The sequence below is a fragment of the Haliotis asinina genome, chromosome 12, assembly GCF_037392515.1.
Source record: "Haliotis asinina isolate JCU_RB_2024 chromosome 12, JCU_Hal_asi_v2, whole genome shotgun sequence".
NCBI classification, from domain to species: Eukaryota; Metazoa; Mollusca; class Gastropoda; order Lepetellida; family Haliotidae; genus Haliotis; species Haliotis asinina.
Genome location: NC_090291.1, coordinates 30,045,798 through 30,073,077, shown reverse-complemented (window position 1 = coordinate 30,073,077; position 27,280 = coordinate 30,045,798). Strand labels below are relative to the sequence as shown.

Genomic DNA, 27,280 nt, shown 5'->3' with positions numbered 1-27,280 from the left:
GATTTCCAAGTCAACAAACTTCATGACTTCTTTAAGTGACACTTTTAGAAGTTGTCATCCATATATACTTGTTGTATATAACAAACTTCATGTGACCGAGCAACCTCAGTTCATCATTAGTGTGATATATGTGTCCCTCTTTAATTTTATACCTCTCACCTCCTGCTTGTTGTATCAAAACCAGATGCAGGATACATACAACAAGATATACACTCATGCTTCTGGAGCAGCTCATAATGTCACATTGCATACAGGTGTCCTGGACCCGTGAAGGTCCCGGGGTAGAATAGGCCTTCAGCAACCCATGCTTGACATAAAAGGCGGCTCAGCTTGTCGTAAGAGGCGACTAACGGGATCGGGTGGTCAGGCTCGCTGACTTGGTTGACGCGTGTCATCGGTTCCCCATTGCAAAGATCGATGCTCATGTTGTTGATCACTGGATTGTCTGGTCCAGACTCGATTATTTACAGACCGCCGCCATATAGCTGGAATATTGCTGAGTGCGGCGTAAAACTAAACTCACTCACTCACTCAGGTGTCCTGTCAGAAGGTATTGTGATCTCTTTACATGTTGCTAGAGGCCTCCTATTGTGTACAATATAGGTGTCTTGACAGGTCATGGAGGTGTGTGTTTACAGATAATGTAGGTGTCTTTACAGGTTTGTGTTTACAGAAAATATAGGTGTCTTTACAGGTCATTGCAGGTGTGTGTTTACAGGGGATATAGGTGTCTTGACAGGTCTTTACAGGTGTTTTTACATAGAATGTAGGTGTCTTGACAGGTCTTTACAGGAGTGTGTTTACAGAGAATATAGGCATCTTCACAGGTCATTATTGGTTTGTTATCAAGAATTCAGGCCTTGAAGGGTTATTACAGGTCTCTTATTATAAAGGAGGAAGATTGTTTTACAGATCTTTTTACAAGTGTCTGTTTACAGAGAATATAGGTGTCTTCACAGGTCATTACAGTTGTGTACAGAAAATGGCCAGGTCTCGACATTTGATTACAGGTGTGTTAGTACAGAGTATGCAGGTCTTCACAGGTCACTACAGTTGTGTTATTATACAGAATGGCCATTTCTTCACAGGTCATTACAGATCTCTTATTACAGAGTATATAGATCTCTTCACTAGTCATTACAGGTGTGTTAAAACAGTATAGATCTACACAGGTAATTACTTGTTTCTTACAGCAGATGTATTTTGGACATATAGCAGAAAGTACATGTCCCAGTCACAGGTCATTCAGGTCTTTTATCCCAGGTTATACAGGTCCTTCCCTTATCCGGTATCAAGTAATGGAGGTCTAGTATCACAGGGCATGTTTGGACAGGGATGTATGGCCCTGATACAATTATAGCTTCCTACTTGTGTACACACCAAGGTGCCAGTGTTAACAACAACCTCAAGAGGTGAAATCGGAGTACACTAATGAGATTAAACATCTCAAGTTATAATGATGAGGACTGTTGGCATGGTCCATGTCAAAATGCGATTAGTTGTACAGGATCGCTTAACATGCAGAATAGTGGGTGTAGATGCGTATGGAGACACCGCAGACTCCAGATATGCATGCTTAAAATAAACCAGAAAGTGAAATTAGATTCTTTTACAAGAATAATAAATGATGGCAGAAATAGACCAGTAAAAAGTAGGCATAAGTGAAAGATGTTAGCAGTGCAAGAGGCAGGTTGTGAAGAACAACTAGACAGATATGGATGACAGAGGGTCTGAATTCCAGACTTGGCACAATTCTGATTCTTAGAAATGTCTAAGGCCAGTGTCTCTTCAGGATGTCCTCACAGTTTGGGTTGATACAGATTGATGTTGCAGACGTTCTGTGGAGTTAGACCCAACTCTCACACTCACCCACACCTGAAAGCCGGGGAGTGAGTTTAGCTTGATTCTACTTTTAGCAATATTCAAGCAATATGACAGTGAAGGACACCAAAAAAGGGCTTCACACAGTGTGTCCAAGTAGAGAATCAAACACGGATCTTCTGTGTGACAAGCAAAAGGTATACCCACTCCCCCACCCTACCTCACCTGACAGCATAGGAGAATTTAAAGAAAAAATCATTTTTAACATTAATAACTTGAAAATGAATATATCTTCAAACTTTGCATATTGTCTTAGTGACCTTTGAAATATGACCTTGAGCCAATCAGGATATATTTGGAGTTTGAACCAATCATGGGTTTGGATTTCAGGTTCAATACTTTGAAACTTTCCTGAACTAAATTCATAAACATTCCATTTCCTCATTTAAGAAGATTAATTGTTGCAAAATGCTCTTGCTGAAGATCATGACATGTATTCCAACCTGTCACATGTATCATAGAATCCCAACTCACACATTGATTCTAAGCATGAAAGGTAGTAAACAATACTAAAGGTCTATATCATATCAAAGCAAACAACAAAATCCCAACGTTAAATAAGCTTGTTCTGCTTCTCATTGACGCTTGTAATAAACATGGCGAGTGTCTGGCACACCAACATAATACACACAATAACAGTCTTCAGGAACAGCCAGGTATATTGCCAGCAATATTCAAAAGACATACCGGCTTTGCAAACCACATGCTTTCAGCCAGGTTCATTCCTACCTGTGGCTTCTCGCTGGAGGGGGAAATCCCATTATGTGTAAACTTTTATTTCAGTGTTTACTGCTGCAGTAAGACATATTGATTTCAGCTGAAAAACTCTGTGCTGTACATCTCCATGTTGGAACATTGGCAGCAAGGGTGGAGGTAGCTGTAAGGAGCTTATGTTGTTAAAGACAGTTATCTTGGAGAGGTGTGCGAATTGAGCTTGCTCTCTCATCGACACAATCTTTGTTTTGGGGATATATCGATTGGCAAAAGTTTACTTTTTGGTTTATTACATGGGAAGCTTTTTTGTTGCGTTAATCGAGAGATAAAAAGGAAATTTATGAAGTCTGAGGTGAGGTTAAATGGATTCCAGTAGCATCATTATTAGAGTTGTGCTTGCGATGAAATGACGAACAGATTAATGTGCGAAATTTATACCTTACTGGTCCCAGATCAATAATTTAGGACTGGCTTGGTGATTGGGAGGGTAAGATCGGAGATTATTCAGCGATGAAGTTGCTGGGAGTAGAGAATGTGTCAGAGGAAGGTACATCTACGACTAATGTGGAAAGTAATGAACTGAAAACACTACTCCCAATAGCTGCTGACTCGTCAGTACAGGCAGACAGTAAAACCGACAAAAGTGATGAAATCGTTGATGATGAGAGAGGTAGGTTTTTGATGGGCTTTCACATTTTTTTTAACACTTCACATTAAAAAGTTTTCAATCTTCGCAAATGATTGTGCAAATTGCATTCTATTTATATATGCATGAATAAACGTTTTCATTTCAATACCGGACGAACTGTTATATGTTGGCACTTTTTGGATACTTTTCCCTCTGACTTAAGGATCATGCTTGTGATAAATACCATTGCTATTTTGTGTTTTGTTCAGAAACGATACAGGGGAAACAAATTGTTTTCACTCAGAACTTAATTTGGTCGGTTGGTGTTTGTTCAATCAAAGTTTGCAAGTTGCTTCAAACAACATTTGCATCTTGAGGTGAACTATGTGGTGCCAAATGCTGTTTGCTAACTGAGAAAAGGATTTAAGGAATATCAAGGAAATATGTTCACATGTGTTTGAACAAAAACATCCATGAGAGAGTCTTTAATGTGTTTTAGATCCATGTTCACAATTAAACTTGGTAGGTAAGACATTCTTATTAAGGTGATAAATGGTCTGTTTGAAAATATGTCATACCCATTCAAACACTTATGATAATATACACAAATTGGAAGAAAGATTTTCTAGTTCTTCTTAATGTCTTAAACTGAATTTGGTGTCATGAGCAAATGCTTTGGGCTACCCCATGTAATTTACACACAAGAAGACCATTCCATGCTTTTTTTCAGTCTACTTTATGCAGTTGAAAATAACTCAGACTTGCAATTCAAAATTCATAATGCCAAATGTTCAATGAGGTAATGCATTTTTCCAGTTTGCCTACCAGGGGTCCATTTGTCTGGTGATGTATGGCAGACTTAGATGTCTTCAGAGTTGTCTCCCTTGTCTGACCCAACTCACCCACTCACTCACTCTATAGTACTGCTGTAATTGTAATTGTAGCATTATTCAAGTCAAGGCCATTATCCTCAGCTGCAAGGCACTCAGCAACATGGTTTGAAACCATGTCAATTCAACATCTCTCTTTTGCACCCTTGTCCTAGCCTGTATTTTTAGTGCAGACATTTTATCATTAACAATATATCAGAAAGAAGTACCTAATCACTGCAACTGATCAAACTTGATCCATCTGTCCCATAACCACCTCCCAAACTCGGCCAACTTTGAAGTGATTTATAAATGCCAAGCTCCATTTATGGTCAAGTTCATTTGTTTTAGATATTACCCAGTGATCAATCCATCCTCACCAATCTAGTGCCTGTCGTTATCACCTTGCCTGAACAAACACCCGATCATTTGGCTAACCATTACCAGAGGAGGCAAAATGGAGCGACCCCAACTATCAGATTGGAAAGTGGCAATGGAGTCCCTGCTGCACTTCTACTGTGCCCAGTAATTTAAATGTACTTGCAGGTCTAAGGATATTAGAAGCCCCACGGGATGAAGGATTTATAAGGAAAAATAGATTAAGCTGTATTTTTGTAAGCAAGAGTTCATAACGCTTTTTTTTAAAGTCTGTGTTCTGTTAATGCTTGATTATTTAATGAAGAATCGATTTCAGATCTAAAACTCCAAGGGTAGCATAATGTTCATAGTGTTTGTTTGTCACATCAGAACCCTTGGTTTTAATGCAAAGTTTTCAATGTTTCTTAAAACTATCACAGGCGGGTGGATATGTGGTTGAAGCTTTTTCAGCTCGTGAACCCGGAGAGCTGTTGGTTGATTTTTCAATCCCATTGGCAGCATCATGCCTAGAGACATAAAGATGGAACTTGCTTTCATCTTGTCTGGTGTTTGGGATAAAACAGGAAGTGGTCATGTACACTGTTTCAGGGTGGGCTATTCAAGCTAAAACTGCAGTACAGTGTATATAAGCCCAGTTATACAAGCAAACACATATATCTATATACATCCATATGTAAGTGTCAGTAATCACAGACACAACATTGTGGCCCGTTACTCTTCCCTTCCTCATTGTCTGTGTTTGATTTCTGGTGGAATACAATACCATTTTGCAGAAGGAGAGCTCCAACTTGATGCATTTCCTGAAAGATAAAGTTTATGTGGTTGCTAAACCTGAATAGTCGTCTAGCAGATAGATAGTTCTGGTACACCTGGGCTAACTACTGACGTTGAAGCTTGTTATGGACAGTTAAGGTATACTTCCACCATTATCAGGCTCTCACATCCATGCTGACAGTCAAGGCCAGGTGCAAGATGAAATAGGTTATCACAGTCCCACTGACCTTTGATAATTGGCTGTCAGACACTGGACATGTAACTCACATGATCATGTTAATTGTTGTAATTAGCATCAGTCTACGTCAGGTGTATTTCTGTTTGACCTTGAAGATCATGGCTTGTAATAGTTTTTGTAATTTCCAACAGGTCAAACTGCACTGTATGATTTGGAGGTGTGTGAACCATGGGTTAATAGTTAGAAGATATGTAGAGCTGTGGGGTAGCGTAGTTGTTTAAGTGTTTGTTGATCAAGTCAAAGACCCAGGTTCTATTCTCAATAGGGTACAATGGCTAAAGTCATATCTGGTGTTAACCGCTGTGATATTTCTGGAATAGGCCCAGACCTCTAAGGTCGTATGAGTTGTTTAAGCAGAATTACATCACTTTGTTGTGTCAGGATCTGCTGATTTTGGATTTGGAGATTCACACTGGTTAGTATCATTTGTTAACATTTATCACTGGATTGTCTGGTCCAGACTTGATTATTTTCAGACTGCCGTCATATAACTGGAATATTGCTGAGTGCTACATAAAACTAAAATCACTTACTCACTCATTTGTTAATACCATGCTGTGAGTTTTGTTACAGTGGTTTATGGATGATGCCTGCATCACTTTGCTCTGAGCACAAACGTCCGTGACATTTTGGTATACAACTGAAATATCCCATCTCACTTATGATAGTTACAGTCACAGATAAGGTGACTCAGTGTGGTTCCCTATGTACTTATGAAAATCAGGGTTAGAATAGGCCTCCGCAACCCACATTTGACATAAGAGGCCACTAACAGGATCTTGTGGTCAAGTTTGCTGACTTTGTTGATGTGTGTCATTGTATCACAACTGCACGCATTGATCTTCATGATGTCAATCACGATGATTTGTCATGATACACAAACACTGAAGGTAGTGTCCTCTCAGACTGTTAGCATCATTTCAAATGCATTAATGAAAGGCTTTCACTTTTTTATGCATGAAAACGAGCAAGATCAATAGTAGACGAAGCAATCATGAGTGATTATTAAATGAACTGATACAGTTTGGGTACCTGTAAGTCTCCGACACCCAGGTTACCTCCAGGACATGATGAAATAAGTTAACGGAGTATGAAACGATTTGGCAAGTCTATATTGCCACAGTTCATTACATTAATCACCATTCACAGCTTCATGTGGTCATCATTTTATTTCCTATTTTATAGATATATGCTGGACAAAAATAGTTTGGGATATTTGTAAATTTTGAAATTATGAACGATGATGTATTTATTCAATGACACACTGATGCAATATCAAAACAATACCCAAATCCTTAACTTATTTTGTCCAGTATACATTTAAATAAACATGTATATTTATGGACTAACTGTGACTCCGCACCGCCCTGTGTGGTGGAGCATCTCACTTCATGAGAACATGCCCAATCTTGCTTAGATGTAATTCGGCACTCCTCTGTGCTGAGCACCAAGTGGTTGCATCAGTTGTGTGTGCATCATGTTTGGCTGCATCAGTGGCTGCATCAGAAGCAGTTTGTAACTAATCACGACGCTGTCATGGAGAGGTGTAGCCTTCCATGGAAAACTTGTATGTTTTGCACATGTTGTTCACTTCAGTGCACAAAATAATCTTGAAGAAATCTGTTACTTCACTTGTGTATGTACCCTTGAGAACTCTCACAAAGTCATGGTTTAAATGCTTGCACGTTATTTAAGGAGGTAGACTATTTTCACCTTTTGTGATGACAGTGGAGGCTGTTAAGCTTGTTACTAAGATGGACCAGAAGTGGTTACTAATAAATCATGTCCATTTTACCATCACTTCAGTAAATACTGGATTGTGACTGGTTAATCAAAGCCATTCAGAGGTATATAATCACATTTTATACCTCTGATTTTTCAACACATTATGTACTTTTTTTTTAAATTAAAAAGCAGTTATAGTAGAATGGAGATTGTGTGTTGTGTTGGAAAATCAGAGGTATGTACATGATGTTTTACTTCTGGATGACTTTGACTACACATTCAATTTTAAAATCAAATTTTGAGCTATTATCATTTCATTTTATACCTCTGATTTCCCAAAACAGTATGTATGGGGTTGACAGTTCATATTAGATGTTAACAATATTCAGTAAACTATTTACTTTTTAATAGACATGCTTAAACCAAATTGACAGATGTAACAAACTGGTTTTGCAATGTATTTAATTTGTAATGCAGACAACACACTACATGTAGAATGAACTAAATTAACTAAATTAGTAGTTCTGTGCTTGTTATAACCATAGTTTATTGTAGGAGGCGATATGACAGCACAATGAGACATATTCCTGTCAGGTCAGCCATGAAACCAACCAGTAGTTGATCAAGATCAACTTGAAATTGTTCATGTTGGTTGCAATAAAGTTTCTGCTATGAAATCTTGAAAGTGTACTTTAAGCACAAACAGTTTGTGGTATTTGAAGATGCATCCAAGTAACACTAAAGGTTTTAAAGATCAGCTTATATGGTTAATCTTGGAGAAGGAATTGGGCTGATTTGTGAACAATATTGAATAAAAGTCAGCCTCCTAACTTTGTTTACCTTCAAAAGAATAATGAAAAGACAGAACTTAGCAGGATTTTTCCAGTCTGCTGTTTGTAGTCTCCTGAGATTTTTCTCAAGTATTGATCTCGCTGTTAACCAGGAAAAATATATTTGCGGATCCATTGATGTTTCTTGTTGTTGGGCTTCTTGCACTATATATGCTTTCCCAGGTCTACTGTATCTGAACAATCTTTGATAGGCATTTAGAAGATAGATAAAAATCAAAACAGAAACTTTTAATGGGAAAAGTTTATTGTGCGTAATTAGTGTCCCAGAAACATTGTCATGATCAATAGAAAAATTGTTATTTGTGTCTTTTTGTATATCTGAGTGTTTTATTATGTATTTGGTTGAAGTTTCTTTAGTAGAGTTCATGCAGATCCTTTAGTAGAGTTTATGATAGTTAGTATGCTGAAGTGGTCTCACTCACTTACTATAATTTTCAAACACTTTTCAAAATGTCTGAAGAAAAGGGGTACTGTTAACAGAAATATGGATAGACTTCATACCATTGACATTATCCCAGCAATATGGCGGGAAGAAACTTGCCATCATTAAAAAGATTCATTAAGCGTGGTACATAGTTAATGGAAATCGTTTGACATTCTGGTAGATTGGATGACATTTTGTTCTAATCAGGCACAGAAAATACTGATGATGACATTCACACACAATTCTGTGTCGTATGTTTCTTTATTTGCTGCTTGTTGAAGGTGCACACAGCTGCGGTACGTTGCTTGTTGAAGGTGCACACAGCTGCGGTACGTTGCTTGTTGAAGGTGCACACAGCTGCGGTACGTTGCTTGTTGAAGGTGCACACAGCTGCGGTACGTTGCTTGTTGAAGGTCCACACAGCTGCGGTACGTTGCTTGTTGAAGGTGCATACAGCTGCGGTACGTTGCTTGTTGAAGGTGCACACAGCTGCGGTACGTTGCTTGTTGAAGGTGCACACAGCTGCGGTACGTTGCTTGTTGAAGGTGCACACAGCTGCGGTACGTTGCTTGTTGAAGGTGCACACAGCTGCGGTACGTTGCTTGTTGAAGGTGCACACAGCTGCGGTACAGCTAGTCATTGCCAGGCAGTAAATGATAGAGTCATTAAAACCATCAGCTCTCTAATGATAGGATACATTAACACAGCCAGGTCATCAAGACTGACCATTTGATCCATTTAGTCACTTCATGAAGACTCCTGAAGATCAGAGTTGGTCTTCCGCAGCCAGTGTTTGCCATAAGAGGCAACTAACTGGCTTTGGTGATCAACCTCACTGACTTAGTTGGCACATGTCATCATGTGCCAAATCTCTTTCAGTCACTGGATTGTCTGGTCCTGACTTGATCATTCACAGATCACTGCCATATAACTGGGATATTGCAGAGTTTGGCATTAAACAATAACAACAAACAAACATTACTTCAGTATATTTGAGTTGTAAAGATGAAGGAAAACCAAGTTCTGTGGGTAGACAGCTTCTTTTTTGAAATGAGTACAAATCAAGAAGTTGACTATCCACAGAACTTTTTTTAAATGAGTACAAATCAAGAAGTTGACTATCCACAGAACGTTTTTTTAAATAGCACAAATCAAGAAGTTGACTATCCACAGAACTTGGTTTTCCTTCAAAAAACACTTGCATACTTACCTCTCTGGCAGTTTTGATGTCACTTACATTTGGAATATTGCTCAGAGTAGTTTTAAACAACCATCCAACCATTTTGCACAACCAGCATTGGTTACCATGAATGACTTTTAACCCAGAATGACAATAGGAAGCACAAATTGTATGTCTTTACAACTGAACCTAGAAAATAGGTGTGAGAAGCCCATGCTACAACTATTAGGCCACCCCTGTCCCTAAATAACAAGGAGGCATGATATCACGTATAGATGTGCAATCCATCTTTAAACAGCAAAAATTCAGAACATTCATTATATTGACAGTTCTCTCGTTCATCACAGCCTGAAGTGATTGGGATGATGACTGATGGGCTGTCTCAGTTTTTGATGGCTGCACTCATTCTCCATCGACTGGCTTCTGTCAAATCAGTTTGTGATAATCTGTTCATAGATATCAATGTGCATTAAAAGTGGACTAAATTTGCATTTTTGAAAAACACCCATAATGGTTTAATTTTAAAGGGACCTCAAATCTGACTGTATTGATAGATCCAGTATCAGGATTGACATGGCTCAACTGTCCCAGTGTCCAATTGATTGTGTGAAACCTTATCAGCCTCTACCTATATCTTCTGACATGACTTTTACAGACTTGGACCAATGGGTAAAAAAATGATTTTCTCTCAACTGTCCCAGTGTCCATTGATGGTGTGAAACTTTGTTGGACTCTACCTGTGTCTTCTGTCGTGACCTTTTACAGACATGGACCAATAGTAAAAAAGATTTATTTTCATGTTTTCAAAGCTGGGATAGTGCTGGTCCATTGCACTAAACTGTATCAGTGCCATGGCTACTTTTGTTAACATATAGAATTTGCAATCACCTGATCACTAGCATAGCTCTGTGCAATGGGGCTCTGTCCCCTAGTTTTGCTGACTGAGGCATATCATAAAAATGGTCCTCCTACTATTGTCCATTGGTTGGCTAATTGAGGCGGATTATAACAATGATACTCAAACTATTGACCATTGGTTTTGCTGATAGAGCCAGATCAGAGAAATGATATTTGTACTATTGTCCACCGGTTTTGCTGATAGAGCCATATCAGAGAAATGATATTCGTACTATTGGTCACTGGTTTGCTGTTTGGGTCAAGGTCATTTCAACCATGGTTTCATTCTCCCAGCCATTAGTTCAGTTCAAAAGCTAACAGGCCAACAGACATGAATACATACAGGTTATTATGGATAACAAATTAGATGTGGTGACTACAGTTGAACTCCTGTCTCATGCTGACGTAAGACAACACCTTTCCTTAAATGATTTTGGAGAAGTTCTTCATCATATCAATGACTATTACTCCTCCAACTGGAAATCCATAATCCAGGCTAGGAATGGTGATTATGTCCGTCTGGTGGACAGGGTTAATTTCGACTACCTTTTGTTCCAATTACTGGTGTTTGCATGGGCCAAGAGATTAGGGTCTTCAGGTAACAAGTCGGGCTCGGTGGCAATAGAACCAATCACCATGTCATGAATTATTCATTTCCAACTAAATAGGTGTTTCAGTTGGTCAGTGCAGTCTATTGTAGTTACAGGTTGTGGCTAGGATTTTACCTGTCTTCCTTCATCACAAGACAGCTTGGGAGCCAGGCAAACTCTATGCTCATTATGAAACTTAAAGAGTAAGTGAGTGAATGAGTGAGTTTAAATTTACCCCACTTTTAGCACTTGTTCCAGCACTATCATGGCAGAGGATATCAGAAATGGGCGAGTGAGTTTAGTTTTACGCCGCACTCCAGCTATATGGTGGCAGTCTGTAAATAATAAGTCTGGACCAGACAATCCAATGATTAACAACATGAGCATCGGTCTGCGCAATTGGGAACAATGACATGTGTTAACCAAGGCAGCAAGCCTGACCACCCGATCCCGCATAGTTGCCTGTTATGGCAAGCATGGATCTATCCCGGGACCTCCATGGGTCGCATCAGAAATGGGCTTCACACATGTTACCCATGTAGGGAAACGAATCCAGTTCATTGGCATGATGAACTATTGCTTTTAAACTACGAGGCCACTCCACTGCCCCTTCAAAACAAAATCTTATCCATTACCACATCACCCAATCGGACTGATTTTGATGCCCAACATGGATGGATTATAGATTCTTTTTTCTGTGAAAACTGGCATAAAAACCAACCCTCACTCTTTCGTCACAGTCCTTGAAAGGAGTCCATCAATGTCCTTGAGTCAGAAATATTAAGAAGATTCAGGTGTTATGCAATGCCTTTTCCTTATGTGTATCAAAACAAAAATAGCTTATTGTTTACTTTCAATACATTCTCACTGTATGAATATTGCATTGTAATGGTAACCAGATTTATTCATCATTTGTAATGGATTTGTATATTGTGCATTTGTTGCCAACAAATCAGGAGCTTATGTGCTCATTCTTTTTAAGCTCTAAGAACTGATAATGAATCAGCAATTTTGTCCAAAAGCATAAAGGGGCGGTGGAGTAGCCTAGTGGTTAAAGCACCCGCTCATCATGCTGAAGACCTTGGTCCTGTTCCCCACATGGGTACAATGTGTGAAGCCCATTTCTCATGTCACCTGCTGTGATATTGCCGGAATATTGCTAAAACTGACGGAAAATGAAACTCGCTCACTGCAAAATTTAGATGTTATATGATTTTGTTAAACTATCAGGAAAATGTTATTAAAAGTGTATTTTATTTTAACAGTTTATTCACACAGATTTCTTTGAGGCATATTGGAAAACATTGAAATGTCTTAGATGTATAAGAATTTTGGTGTCATTATAATATAATTACTTAACAAAGTGGAGCGTTAGGTGACTTAATATGCATACATATATATTTGTTCCATGTATAAAAATGTTGTTTGAAATGTTCTCTCAGCTTACCATCAAAATAGTTAGCAGATCATAAGTTTAGTCCGCCCCCATGACTTTAGAATACTTGTATTTTGTGAAACTCAAACCATCCGGGATTAACACAAGGCAGGTGTAGTCATCTTGATCAGCTCTTGGGTGGTGGGGCAGCCTGGTGGTTAAAGCATTGATTCCCCAAATTGGTACAGTGTGTAAAGCCCATTTCTGGTTTTCCCACCATGATACTGCTGGAATGTTGGTAACAGGCATAAAACTCTAATAAACTCACTCATTCACTCACTCGATCAGCTCTGACCACTTTATTTACCAATCAATTGGTTTTTGAGAAAGTCAACCAACAAAAACAATTAATTTTACAGGTGACTTTTGTACTGTGTCAAAGACTTTATGTTAGCCAAGGTAAAGTGTAGTAGAAGTGCTACATTGATAGGTTTGGTTGGTGTTTTTAACCCAAAAATCAAAAGCTTTACTAATATAGTGATATAGTAGTTAAAGCTTGCAGTGCACGCAGTGTTTGCCCAAGATTACGAGTGCATTATGCAAGCAGACGCAAGTTCTTTCTGTGACAAGCATGTCATGCTGCAACTTGTAGTTCATTACCATTGTATGGGTATTCAATAAACCCAGTCTTGGATGTAAAATTCAGGGCCAGCTTCGTGAGGAAGGTATTAAACATGGTTATGAACTATCAATCCAGCAGTGTGTAAGGCATTGACTTTGATTCCAGCTTCAGTCAAAACAATAAAAATGCGTCCCATTAACTGTAAAGAACAGGAATGAGATATTTCAAATGGTGATCCATCAGTGATTGTCAGTTGATGTTGAGGGGATATATTGATTTATATGATTGATAGATGTTTAATGATATCATCGAGGAGGGTGTTGGGTCTGTGATCAAGACATTACCCGCTCTTGTGGGTCCTTTGTGGGCAGTTTAACAATAATACTCACTGTTTGTTTTGGAAACTTTCTTGCTTATTGATTAGATTTTTTTTTTTAATAGTTTGGAACTGAAAAGAAATGGTTTTCATTGATTCATGGGATGTTTGTGCCCTCCTTTATAACCCTACATCATAAGTTTATATCTAACCCAGAGTGAAGTAAGACGGTTTTGTCTCAGTGTTTCCCTTCTATTATGGTATGTCTGCTTGATGTAGCGGAAAAACCTTAAGTGATTGAGGAATGTTTCTATGATTGGTTTGGTGCTGATTTCATCATTCTGTAATTTAAACCATGATCTGGTATCCCTAAAGGGGGGTAAACCTACACAAAATATCATAGTTTCTTTGATGACTGGACCCACTGTGCCGCCACCTAACCAGAGTGATGAAAGACTTGACACACTGTGTGAAGCTTGAGTGTACTTTTCCTCATGGTTACCATGAGAGACACCTTCTTTATCACATTCAAATACTTGTTGAACTGAGTAATGGAGAAGTCATGAGAATCTGTTTTGGATGGAGATAATAAAAAAATCTTCATTTAAGCCATATTATGGTTGATATGCAGCTGATATCAACGTTTTGTTGTTGATTTACATAATGTCCTATATGACTCAGTTTGCCTTGTTTGATATGTACATTTGGAATAGCATGATGTCATTATATTTGTTTATGTTCGGCCACTTCAGTAAAATTCACCTGGCTGAATCCTCATCACTGTTTGCAGACTCTGAGAGGTTTCAGTGCCGAATCTTTCAGACGAACAGTCTTTGACAAAGCAATTAGCATAAGGCAATAGTGAAGGATGAGAATAGCAACATCAGTGAAAGGTGTGCTTGTAATGAGGATGAAGTGCTCCTGCACCCAACACAGCTCCCTCTAGTGGTCTCTTACCGCATTGAAAGTAAAGGGCTTGTAACTGCATCAGTTGCAGTATCTCGTACATAATGTTTGTAAAAAGTATTACGTTGTGGTATAGTCATAAGAAGTATGACGAGAAGAGTTTTACCGAATCTTTTCATCATTGGGAAACCATATATGAGCTGAGCCGTTTTTGAATTGGGGTTCTTGCAAACAAATCAGAATCAAATTTCAGAGTTCTTTTTGAATAACGAATGGGAAAAGTTACTTTATCAAATCATAAGATTTTTGTTTGAATATCTGAATGTAAAATAAATTTCAATGAGGATTCTGATATGTTTCTATGAATGAAGATTGTCATGTTACTCTGTACTTTCTAATTTTCATGTCAAAAAGGGACTTTGAAAGAGAGAAAGATCTTGAAAAGTTCAAACTTTATTTCAAACAAAGTAGAACACATCCTGCTCATGCTGGTGCCTTAAGGCTTGAAATTAAATTACACTTGTTCAGGGCCATGTACATTTGGTTATCATGACAGGACCTGTATATGTATAGTATAAGCAATCAGCTGGTATTGGGCAACCTCAATCAATATTGATTCTAGGCCCTACAGACAGGGCAGAATTATATCAGTGTGAGCTTATTTACTTCCATGTTGAATATAACCCAAGCTTTAAAAAAAACAATGTTAAAAATAGGTATTTCCCGTTCCACAAGTTTTACTGGTCATCATCACCTGGAGAAGTTTGAGAATTCCTCATGACTTGTTGTTCAGCTGACTGCTGTTTTTCCTTTACTATGTTGCCTGGAGTTTTTGTTTCAAGGAGATTGATTGAATTTGAAGAGCATTTTGTTGAAAGCAATATTGTACTATCTCACAAAACAAAGTTAGTGGATTTAAATTACCATTCAAAAACATTGTGTAATGGCAATCTTAAGCAATAATCAAACACTTCCGGCATTTTCTGTTCATATGTTGTTCACTAGGACTTGTAAGGGGTGGAATTGTTTTGCCTGGCTTGGTGACATATATGACATAATATTCCAGTGTGATAGATTGGTGCTTATGATATCGATCACATGATTGTCTGAACCAGATTGTGTGATTTTGTTTTTCCAACAACATGAATTATTTACTGGTGATAATGGGTCTCCTTATAGATGTATTTCATGATCACCAGTTCTTTTCAAGCTGGTGGGTTTCAAGGCTACTTTTGCTTCAGTAATATCAGAGAAGGAGACACCAGAAAAGGGTTTCATACATTGCACCAATGAGGGGAATTAAACCTGGGTCTTTCGCATAATGGGCCAACACTTCAACCCTTCAGCAAGCCCAAAGCCCCTGTCAAGTGACACAGACTTCATTTTCTGTTTGCTCTAATGTGTTGTGTAGCTGGTAGTCTGTACAATGTCATGTTGACTTGAAACTTCAATAGCATATTATTGTCGGTATTCTCATTGTGTAAACAGTCTGAACAAAATCAGTTGGAGTGGCATGTAACTTCAGAAATAGAACATTTACCTGCACTAGATTTCCTTTGTAAAGACTTTTGAGTGATTACAAGGCTGAGTATAATGGCATGACTATGCATGACAACATTTAGATCTTACAGCAATGAATGTTAATAAATAAACTGCTTTTGTATTCAACAAGTGTAGAGAAGAAAGCAAAAGGCACTTTAATTATATTTTCCAATTTAACACCATGTATACGTGTGTACAGATACACACGTGTTGACATGATACCGGAGACATTACATGTGGCCCATCTTAAGCGGCAGGCAATGGTTTGCAGGGTTCCACGGAACAACTTTAATGCTAGCCTGAAGCCCACGTCAAATAAGGTTCTGTATGGTCAAGTTAGTTCAGAAATTTGACACTTTGATACTTTTTAACATAATGGTACTTATGGAATGACTGGTCTTTCAGTTTATCTTTGAAAACAAGCAACGAGAATCATTCAACAACAACTACGGGTGTCATATGTAAACATGCATGTTTTATTCTTAATGATTTTGAAATGTTGCTGGACTGAAACTGAGATTTTCTTAAACAAAAATTTTTGGCCGAGATGGTATTAAAGACAGATTTCGTTTGTGCTGTACATTTGTTGATAAAACTTGTTCACGTGACAACTGAAATAATCATATAGTTTATTTGTTCCAGTGACTTTTCCTGAGAACATAAAAGTGCATGCAAGAACTCTGATGTTTATTATATTGCAGATTTATGTTGTAACGAATTACGGTTATGGGAGATGATACGGAATCATGGTGGCTTATAGATCTTGTCACAAAGTCATGAATTTAATGAGGAAACAAACTGCATTTGTTTATAGTTGTCTAGATGATAAGTGGTTTAAGGTCACTCCAAGATTTAGTTCTGGATGTTGGCTACATGTAGTTGCCTCCAGGTAGAACTAGCACAACATAGATCAAGTACTTTGAAAACCTGAATGGTGCCAAGGTCACAGTAATCTTCTGGGATGTTTCCAAGATTGTCTCACAAGAGTTACACATTTCTTGCACACATTTGGTACTTTTGGAGAAAATGTAGAACTAGTCTTACTATGGAAGAAAGAAAACCATATAAGTTTCATGAATCTCTGAGTATTTGTATACCGCCACATCATCTTCCTAAAATTTTCATTGTTGGCATTAAATATATATTTCTGTGTGGGCTTATTTCTTTTAGTCGGTCAGGAGTCTCAATCCAAGATTTGACCTGTTTTCGTTGTCAGAACCATACCTGTATTTGTGTGTTCTAATGTCACCACTACTCATGGAAAATGTACTAGCAGTCTTTAAATTCACCGATGAGGAAAGAAAATTGAATGTTCTTACTTAGAACTGTAATATGAATTATTATTTTTTGGTTGGCATTGAATATATTCCTGTGCTGGCTTACTTCCCTCAGTCATGTTCATCATGGGTTGGAACCCAGGATTTGTCCTGATTGTGAGTTGTGGTTGTGAGAACAAACCTGTGTTCCCATGTCATAGAAGCTCATTGATTGATTTACCTTTGCATTCATTTTTGGCAAGTGCTATTAGATGGACAGGATATGCTCACACATATACATTCAGAATCATTGCTTTTAGGAGGGAATTCTTATGAATATGGAAAGACTTTTTTCTCCTAATGTTCAAAGCAGCTGCACTTTTGGTCTCAAAATTTGTTGAATTTTATGGCTTGAACAAAGAAATGATGAAGAATGAAATGTGTGTAATTTCAGCTGGTCTATTTGATTATATTACATCACTAAGATAAGCACATGCCAGAATTTGTGCAGATGGGATACATTCTAATGTCATGAATAGCAGAATCATATTTTTATGTACGATGAAATGATCTCTTCCTCTGTCACTGGATGAAGAGATTTAGACATCAGCAATGAAGAAATGGTTTGGGCTTTCCTTGCTGACAGTCAGACAAACTGAGATGTATTAAAAACTGTGCAAAGTGGCACCCCTCAAAATACATCTAACTTGTTATGGGGAGCAGAGCTGTAACCTTTGCATCTTCATTCTTTCCTCTTTCAGCATCCTTGAAGCGGCTGAGCTTGCAGAATGCTGTGTGATTATTATTTATAACTTTTCTTCAAAATGTTGATGTTATTCACTGCAATGGAACCGGTGAAGACTGATTGTTATTGTTTCAGGAGACAATACCCACTTATCAAAGGACCAGATATGTTTGTGAAGCACAGTTTTGATATCTTCATATTCATTATTTTCTCTTTCAGCATCGTTGATTCATCCATGTTTGAACCTACAAGAATGGTGTGATTATCATTTCTCACTTTTCTTCAACATGAAATTTTCTTTGCAATGGAGCAAGTGTAGACAGATTGTGTTTGTTGTTTCAGGAGACAATGCCCACCTTTCCAAGGACCAGATACCTCTGGCAGATGCAGAGGACCCGGAATCTCCGTTTGCCAATCATATGGCACTGTATGAGGTGAGTAAACTGCCCGTTAATCAATATCAAACACACACAGAGTTATGGCACATTCCAGTGACAATATCCACTGATCATGGCGCTTGTGAAAATCTAGGTTAGAATTGATATTAAGCAACCCATGCTTGTCATGGTGGGGCATTCAGACTGGACTGACACGTTATCGCATCCCAGTTCAGCATTCTTGCTGTTGATCACTGGATTGTGTGGTTCAGACTTAATTATTTACAGACCAGTGCCATACAGCTGCTGCCTTATATGATCTGCTGAATACAATTCCCCATTGTCGTCATGTTCTTGTTGGTCATGTGAGAGTGGTAACACTAATGTTAATATCAATTGACAGGCTATAATATTATTCATAGCAATTGTCCGATAGAATTGGAATAAACCCAAATCACTCATTAGCATTAATTTTTTTTGTAATTTACATTTTATTTCTGAATCCCTGTTGCAATAAAAACTAAGCAGCCAGGGGGCTACTGAGTGAGAGGATACGTTGTAGCCTAAAGGGATACAGGTTGTAATTGTTATGAAACGAGGCAATCCGTTCACTCACCATTCACACAAACACAGATAATTAATGATTAAACATATTATTTAAGATAATGACGACCTTTGATGTTGGAGAATAATCTCGTCCCCCCTACGATCAAGATTGTTCTTGTTCAAATTTGTAGAAAACAAAATTTCCGATGACGAGTAAGTTTGTAAACCACAGAACAATTTTTTGTTTAAATGCTTCAAATTCAACTTGAAAGCAATATAATTGCCTTAATTAAAAGTTTCAAATGTAAAATTAAGAAGTGTTAAATCAATGTTAAGACATCCAAACCTCATCTTTAACGTTTATGTCCATTCCATTACAAGTAGAAACATCAATTCTTTAACAAGCTGACGAGTTATGTGGCATTTATTCTGAGTACGCCTCCAGATGGAATGTTAAATTGGCTTTTAAACCAAGTGGTCCTCTTTGTATACTTAAAGCATGGATCATCTTTGCTCAAGTAATGACAGACATTCAGACAATCAATGGGAACTACTTCTAGGAAAGAAGAAATACTGCTACAGGAAGACCTTGTAAGGCTTCTTTAGATATGACTTAACTTTATTACTAAAAAAAAATTAGAACACTTAATTCCTTCATGTTACGCTAATTAATCTGTCATGGCTGGTGTTCCAAAACTGATGTTGCTGTAGTTCATTCGTCAAGGCGTAGCAGTTAAATGTGGTAATATGAAAGAATCTGTTGTAGTTTAACTTGTTTTGATCAGTATATATTATGCGTGAATCTTCAAGCTGTGAGGCCTGAATACATAATGTTAGAGACTGCAAGACCTGGCTTTATCATACTTTTCCTTGTAGTTTACTTTGCGTTTTCCGTCTAATACATATTTCAAAAAATGCTTTCAATATTTTGATCATCTTTGGGATCAGGCTACAGTCCAATGGTGTGGTTGGTGCTCTGTCGTCACTTTAATTGGATGGATTGTTGCTCATTATATCAACTTCTGGCCTGTGATATCAACCACTGGTTTGCCCAATGAAGTGAACCATAAGTGTACCCTTTGATGTCAACCATTGGTGTACCCTGTGATGTCAATCATTGGTTTACCCTGACATGTCAACCATTGGTTTAACCTGTGATGCCAACCTTTGGTTTGGTCTGTGATGTCAACTGTTGGTTTGCCCTATGATGTCAATCATTTGTTTACCTTGTGATGTCAACCACTGGTTTGCCCTGCGACATTAACCATTGGTTTGCTTTGTAATGTCAATCATTTGTTTACCCTATGATCTCAACCAATTGTTTGCCCCTTGATGTCAACCATTGATTTACCCTGTGATGTCAAATATTGGCTTGATAAACTATTGGTTTGCCCTGTAAAGTCGACAATTGTCTTTTGAAGTCAACCTTTGCTTTGCTCTGTGATGTCAATCATTGGTTTGGAATTTATGTGAACCATTGTTCTATGATGTCAACTATTGGTCTGTGATGTCAACCACCTCTTAAGGTTTAGCTTACATTTCAGTACAGGCATCAAGGCAAGATTTACAGGAGGTTGTGACATAAAGCAACAATCACTCATTCTACCAACATATCCTAAGTCATGGCAGTAAAGATTTGACATTGACATTTGTTGTTGAAAGATGGAATGTTCCTCCACCAAGCTATTATTAGCCCCGCAGATACAAACATCAAGAAAACTGACTGGTTCATGGTAAATTTACAGTTTATTAAGATTAGATATGAGTTGTCAGATTTGTTTCCTTTCAATTTACCGAAGATCCTGTGATGTATACATCATGCATGGAAACAGACCAACAGTAGACGGGGAGATACTGGGAGGGTATCTTATGGTCTCCATGACATTTCAATCACAACCACAGTGGAGATAATTCCTGGCGAGCTCAGCTTCATGTCCTTTAGTAATGAGATATTTACTGATTCCAACCTCTCAGTGTTTTTCAACGATCCTACAACTAATTTGCTGCTTTAAATATAGAACACTAAAACAGGGGTACCAGTACATCTAGGAGTTATTTAGCAATAAATATGTACATCTCCAGATAGTGGTTCCAAACAATCTATGATGTAAACTTGCACAAGTACCTGTAAGTAAACGTTCTTGGCTGTATTCCCCAAGTGTTCCCCACAATAATCTGGCGCCTTATCGAGGCAAGTTGATTATAAGGATAGATTCACTGACAACTATGGAATTACCATTCTGTACAGCCTTCGAGCAAGTCTAGGTAGTTTTGACAATGAAGTAAAGAAGTCTAATTATATGTATCATTAAGAATGCAAAGTTCTAATAAATGGTCTATTAGTTCTAAATAAATGATCTTTTTTATCTCTTTACAACATTGCCCTAAGGATGATCTGTGCTGTTGTTTTTAGAGTTTATGGAGAAACGGTGATAAATAATGTAACCTCTTGATGTCTGGCCTTAGTGACCATAGTAAAGTCAAACACAGATCTACCCACCGGTTGATAAGTATGTTGATTGTGCAGACTATGCTCATGATATTGATCCTTCTATCATCTGACTAAGACTCAGTTATTATAGTATTAGGCTCCGTACGTCCGCAGATACTTACAGATTGGAATATCTTAAGAACCATTGACTAGATTCTTTTCATATTTGTTGTCTAGGTTTATCACTGTAAAAGGAAGGTGTCAGTCAGGTTTGGTGACTTTGACCTTCATCTCAAGGTCACAAGGGGACTATAGCATCTTACCTCATTAGCGAGATATCTCAAGAACCGTTCACTGCACTTTCTTCCTATTCAACACCAAGCTTTATCTAGGGAAGGTGCAGGGGCGAGTCTATTTTGGTGACCTTCATTTAATTTTCAAGGTCATCTGTATGTATGTATGCAAGTATGGATCGGAATATCTTAAAACCTGTTGACTAGATTCTTTTCATATTTGGTGTCTAGGTTTGTGACAGTAAAAGAAAGGCCTCAGTCAGATTGGTGACCTTGACCTTCATCTCAAGTCACAAGGGGAATTGTGGTAGGGGAATTTGCAGGGCCCAGTTGATTTTGGTGACCTTTTGTTAATATTCAAGGTCATGGCAACTGTGTTGTTCAGGAGTTTCATACACTGGTCAAGGTCTAAGTGACTCATCAGAATATTTTTGTGTTTGAACAACTACAGTGCAGAATATCAAGAGAGTTTGAGATATGTTTTTGTTGACATTTTACTTCATCTTAAACTATGACCTTCACTTTAATTTCTTCTTAAGTTTGATTTAATAGTATGCAGCAGGGGATTATGTCACCTTAGTGACAATGCTTGTTTACTAGCTGGAATGTTGCTGAGTGCAGTGTTAAACAATAAACAAAACAAACACAGCTACACATTTTACTACAGCTGACCTATATCTGAGTCCTCACAGCAACAGGCTTGGATATGGTTTTAGTTCAAACACTGAAAGGCTGCTACAGCCAGCTTCTCTTTTATCCTCTCTAAATACCTTACTCTTGTTTATCAACTACCATAATCTGAATGCCACTCAAACAAGGCTTTATAGCTTTACAACACTGATACTGCTTTTAAAGGCTTTAATTATATTTGATTCCCTGTCACAGTTAAGTAGAATCTTAGTCTAAAATACATTTGATACATTTCCAGTCTGTCTGTGTTTTAATCAGCATCTAGGTGTCTGAGTGGTTGAAAAGTCATGTCTTTAGAAGAAAGCAATTCTAATCGCTTCCAAAAAAAGTTTACACATCCGATATATTGGTATTATTCAGGTATCATTGAATAGCATGAAAGATTAGGCTGTGGTGAATACAAAATGATGTTACCATCGTTACCGCCATTGTCATCCAGAAGTAGTTTCGGTCAAACAAAATTGGCCAAAATAGTTAAGGTATCTAAAGGACAATGCCATTTTTCAAGATTTTACTATATGTCATCATCATCATAATCATCATCATCATCATCGCATGGATAAAATGTTCCACTTTGATGATGAGTTTTTATTTGGATTGAATAAATCTAGTCTTTTGTCTAGACCTCAGGTTGCAGACAGAAAGTTAGAGACATCACTGGTATAACCAAGCAGAGATACATATTCAGTATAAAGTAAACATACACTGATATCATGATAAAACAGTGACTTAATGTAACTAAGTTGATTTTGGAAAGGTCCTCATCTCCATTAAATAACATTAGTAATGTAATTACGTCTAAAGTGCCAAGGGAACATCCCTACTTCAGAATGAATACACATTGACATTAGCAAGATTAGCATCAAGAGCATCATGTAGTTAGAATTCTTCTGGACTGCTTCATAATCTGACTTTAAGTTTGTGTTTTAATTTGAACATAACCTTATATGATGTGACTGGACATTCTTGGGCAGGGGCTAGATGTTTTACACTTTCTTAGCACTAAGATAGTCGTAAGGTAATGTTAATGTATTGTACTTATGATTATCTTAGAACTAAAAGATCTTCGAAACTCTAAGCCCTCCTCTGCTGTGGTCTTGGTTTTTCACCTTCACTGACCTTCCTCTGCTGTGGCCTTGGTTTTTCACCTTCACTTGTCTTCTTCTGCTATAGTCATGGTTTTACACCTTCACTGACCTTCTTCTGCTGTAGTCTTGGTTTTAAACTTTTACTGACTGACCTTCCTCGCTGTGGCCTTGGTTTTACACCTCCACTGACCTTGAACTTTTGCTGTAGTCTTGGTTTTACACCTTCACTGACTGAACTTCCTCTGCTGTGGCCTTGGTTTTACACCTTCACTGACTGACCTTCCTCTGCTGTAGTCTTGGTTTGACACCTTCACTGACTTTCGTCTGCTGTTGTCTTGCATTTGTACCTTCGCTGACTGATCTTCCCCTGCTGAAGTCATGGTTTTACACCTTCACTGACTCATCTCATTTCGCGGTACTCTTGGTTTTACCTGTACCTGTATAATGATACCAAGTGGCAGCATTTCACTTCTAAAATGATGTGTTTTTTGTTAACTTGATCTACAACTGTGATTGTGCCAGTTTCACACTGATGAGAAATTTACATTATCAAATATGTGTTGCTGAAACTAATCTGTGTAGCATACCCATATGTTTGCCACCATTTCCAGATTAAATTTCCTTAAACAGTCATCATACCAAAAGAAGGTAATTCAGTTTGCCTCAGATTTTTCTGAAATGTGTCTCTTAGTCAGTAAAATAGACATTTCATGCAAATACCATATTAAGCTTCATCCCGAGGGAGCTTGCAATCCCCATCCACTCCCGAAAATGGTTCGTGAAATATGTTTCATGTGTAAAATAAGCCATTCCTTGGCACAAGGTCAATAACTCTATGACTGCTGTCTGCTTCATCGGGATGCGTTTACCTCCATGCTTTCATGAGCATCGCAGACTTTTTACCCAAGCTTCAGGATAAAACCTGACTCACTAAACAACATTTCTCAGGATTTAATGAGTTTTCTTTACAGAGACTTACATCAGAGTTTCTCTCCTGGTTCATGCATATGCATGGAGAGGTTTAGCAGATTATCACAGCTCATAATAAAAGTGATAGTCTGTTGTGTAATGTTAAAAAGTGTTTCTTTTCCAAATCTCAGATACTGTTTTGTAACCATCTAAGCACAAACAACATATCCATCATTGTTATGTATCTTAATAAAATAATTCTTGATGGTAAATTAATCTCCTCTCTTTCTTTATGGCTAACTGATGTATATTTCTGTCATTTTTAGTCATTAAAAAGATCAGTGTTTCCAGTAAATCATGTAAATCAATGGAAATAATTTTCATTCTGCCACCAAACTTTTTTATTCAAAAGTATCAACAAACAAGATTTTTTCTAATGAAAGTTATGGCTGTTCGGTTAATGCTTTTCGTAACTAAAGAGTTGATCTCTAAAGTAAGCACTCTCCTCCTGGGCTGCTTGTGCCAAAGATCTATAGAAGCGATGTGGAATGATGGATAGAAATTTATGTAAACTGTTGCCACTAATCACCCAGAATATGCGACCAGAGTGTTCTAGATTGATTTATATTACCCAAATTAACAGAATTCTATCAATTTCCAGAGCCAACAGTGTGCTGTGAGCATGCTTGGTTGCAGGGTTTGGACGGATAATACTACAAGTGCTGGACATTCATGATGCGATTTCATTCACACTTACTCGTCAGCCATGAAACGATATGAATGATACGACCACTCATTAAGCCTTCCTGAAAATAGTTCCGGTTGTAACCATTACAAAGACTTGATGTTGTAGGAATGGCATAATATTGACATAAATGGCTTGCTGGAGAATAAGACCTATATCAACATCAGGTTGTTTTCTCGGTAATATTTTCTAAATGCTTTCCGGGTAGAGCTGCTCACTGACAGATGTTTTTGAACACCTTGAATTATGATTGATTGAAGATGTGTGAAATTATCAGGAGGGAACTTATGAGCAAACTCATGTTTGCTATTACAGTGATGGAGCTTCTTTCTACGGTAGTTATTGCTCATGGACTTGATTGTGGATATAACAAATTAAATCGAACCATGTGATTAGTGCATTAGGTGGAAATTTGGAGTCTTGAAGAGTTTTTATGGCATTATTTCCACTTCATGGTGATTTAGTCGGAAGTATTAATTTCTCCTTAGGCCAGAACATATTTATTTTTGGATAGGTCTGGGGTTGAGGTCTGATGAACATAGAGAATATGTTGGTTGTGCTATGAACGTCAAAAGACAGGTTGTAGAGGCAGTATGATTAATTTAAGAAGATGAAACTAGTATTCAAAAACATTGATTCAAACAAACAAGTTATCAGTTTATTGTTACTTTCATGAAATGTTTTGTATATTTTAAATAAGCAATAATTCCCTTGATGAAGGGGCAAGGATAAGCCCAGAAACAATGTGTATACAATGAAGATGTTTACATCCATGACATTTTGTCTTTTAAAAAATGATTATACAAAAATATTTACTAGTGTATAATGTGCACCTGTAGATAAAGTAAGCCAAAGCTTGTAGTTATACTTTTTAAGATAACATTTATCTTGTGCACTCCAGTAAACTACATGTTTCTTTGGAGGTGAAGTTGAGCTAGACTGAATGTAAGAGAATGTAACAAGATATGATTATTTAGGAGAGGTACGTTTGGTTGCAATCTGTTGCACTGTGGTAATGGTAGAATGGCAGAAGAGAGTACTATGTGCACTCTTCCAGCACTGCTGGGGGTATCTTTTCTGGAGAGATTGTTTGACTTTATGCATGTGTTAAAGTATTCACAGAGTATTCCTGGCCTTAGTTCAATATCTATCTCCATATATACATCATAGCGCTGGTTCCATTGCCCATAGTTATGTACTTCAGATGTGGGAGTCCTATAGGATGTCATCGGTGTGCCTGTTCATGTCTGAGGTTCACTGAACTGGGTTTTACCTCCATGTGTTGTTGACCTGCATGTGGAAACTGTCTACCTAAGGAGCATAGTCCCCTTTGTTACCATTCCAGTGTTACCTGCCCAATATTCCCTGCCCAGTGTTACCATTCCAGTGTTACCTGTCATATTCCCTTCCCAGTGTTACCATTCCAGTGTTACCTGTCATATTCCCTGCCCAGTGTAACCATTCCAGTGTTACCTGTCCAATATTTCCTGCCCAGTGTTACCTGCCCAATAATCCTTGATCAGGGTTACCTGCCATATTCCCTGCCCTGAGTGTTACCATTCCAGTGTTCCCTGCCCAATGTTACCATTCCATTGTTAACTGCCCAATATTCCCCAATCAGTGTTACCTACCATATTCCCTGCCCAGTGTACCTTTCTAGTATTACCTTCCCTATATTCCTATCCAGCGTTACCTACTCTATATCCCCTTCTCATTGTTCCTTGCCCTATGTTCCCTGCCCATTGTTACCTGTCCAATGTTACCTGGTCGGTTTTACCTGCCCAACATTACCTGCTCAGTGCCACCTGCTTCGTGTTACCTGCCCGTTGTTGCCTGCCTTAGTTTTACCTGTGTAGTGGTCCCTGTACAATGTTACTGGTCCCAGCCCAGTGTTACCATCCCATTGTTATCAGCCTAATATTAACATAAGTGAACCCTCCATCTTTCAACCTTCAATCACTGTGGTGATTCTTGGCACAATTAATTAGTCACCTCCAAGTCTGCTCCATCTTGGGAAAGTGTTAAAGAAACAGTACTAGTTTGTGTTTTCTATCCTTTGTGTTTTGCCACCAAAAATTGTACATACCTCATCATGATGTATGACATTGTTGGGATCATTTGTTCATCTAACTATATGAACACATGCAATGATGAACAAACATTAAAGGAAGTGAAAAACAATTGGTGACTGCACTCTCTACATATAAAGTAATTTGTACTTCTATGACATTCTTTCCTCTAGGCTCTAACTGCACAGTCCTGTATACCATTATAATAAGAACAGTTGATA

At 37.9% G+C, this 27,280-nt stretch overlaps 1 protein-coding gene across 3 annotated transcripts in view; it reads left to right on the top strand.

Moving 5' to 3' along the window:
* Window positions 1–27,280, top strand: part of LOC137257768 (solute carrier family 12 member 4-like) — a 160,742-nt gene that overhangs the window by 84,242 nt on the left and 49,220 nt on the right. For all 3 annotated transcript variants that reach the window (XM_067795193.1, XM_067795192.1, XM_067795191.1), the window contains one exon: window positions 18,254–18,345. In XM_067795193.1, the coding sequence (XP_067651294.1) occupies window positions 18,254–18,345 (92 nt within the window). The remainder of the gene's footprint in view (window positions 1–18,253; window positions 18,346–27,280) is intronic.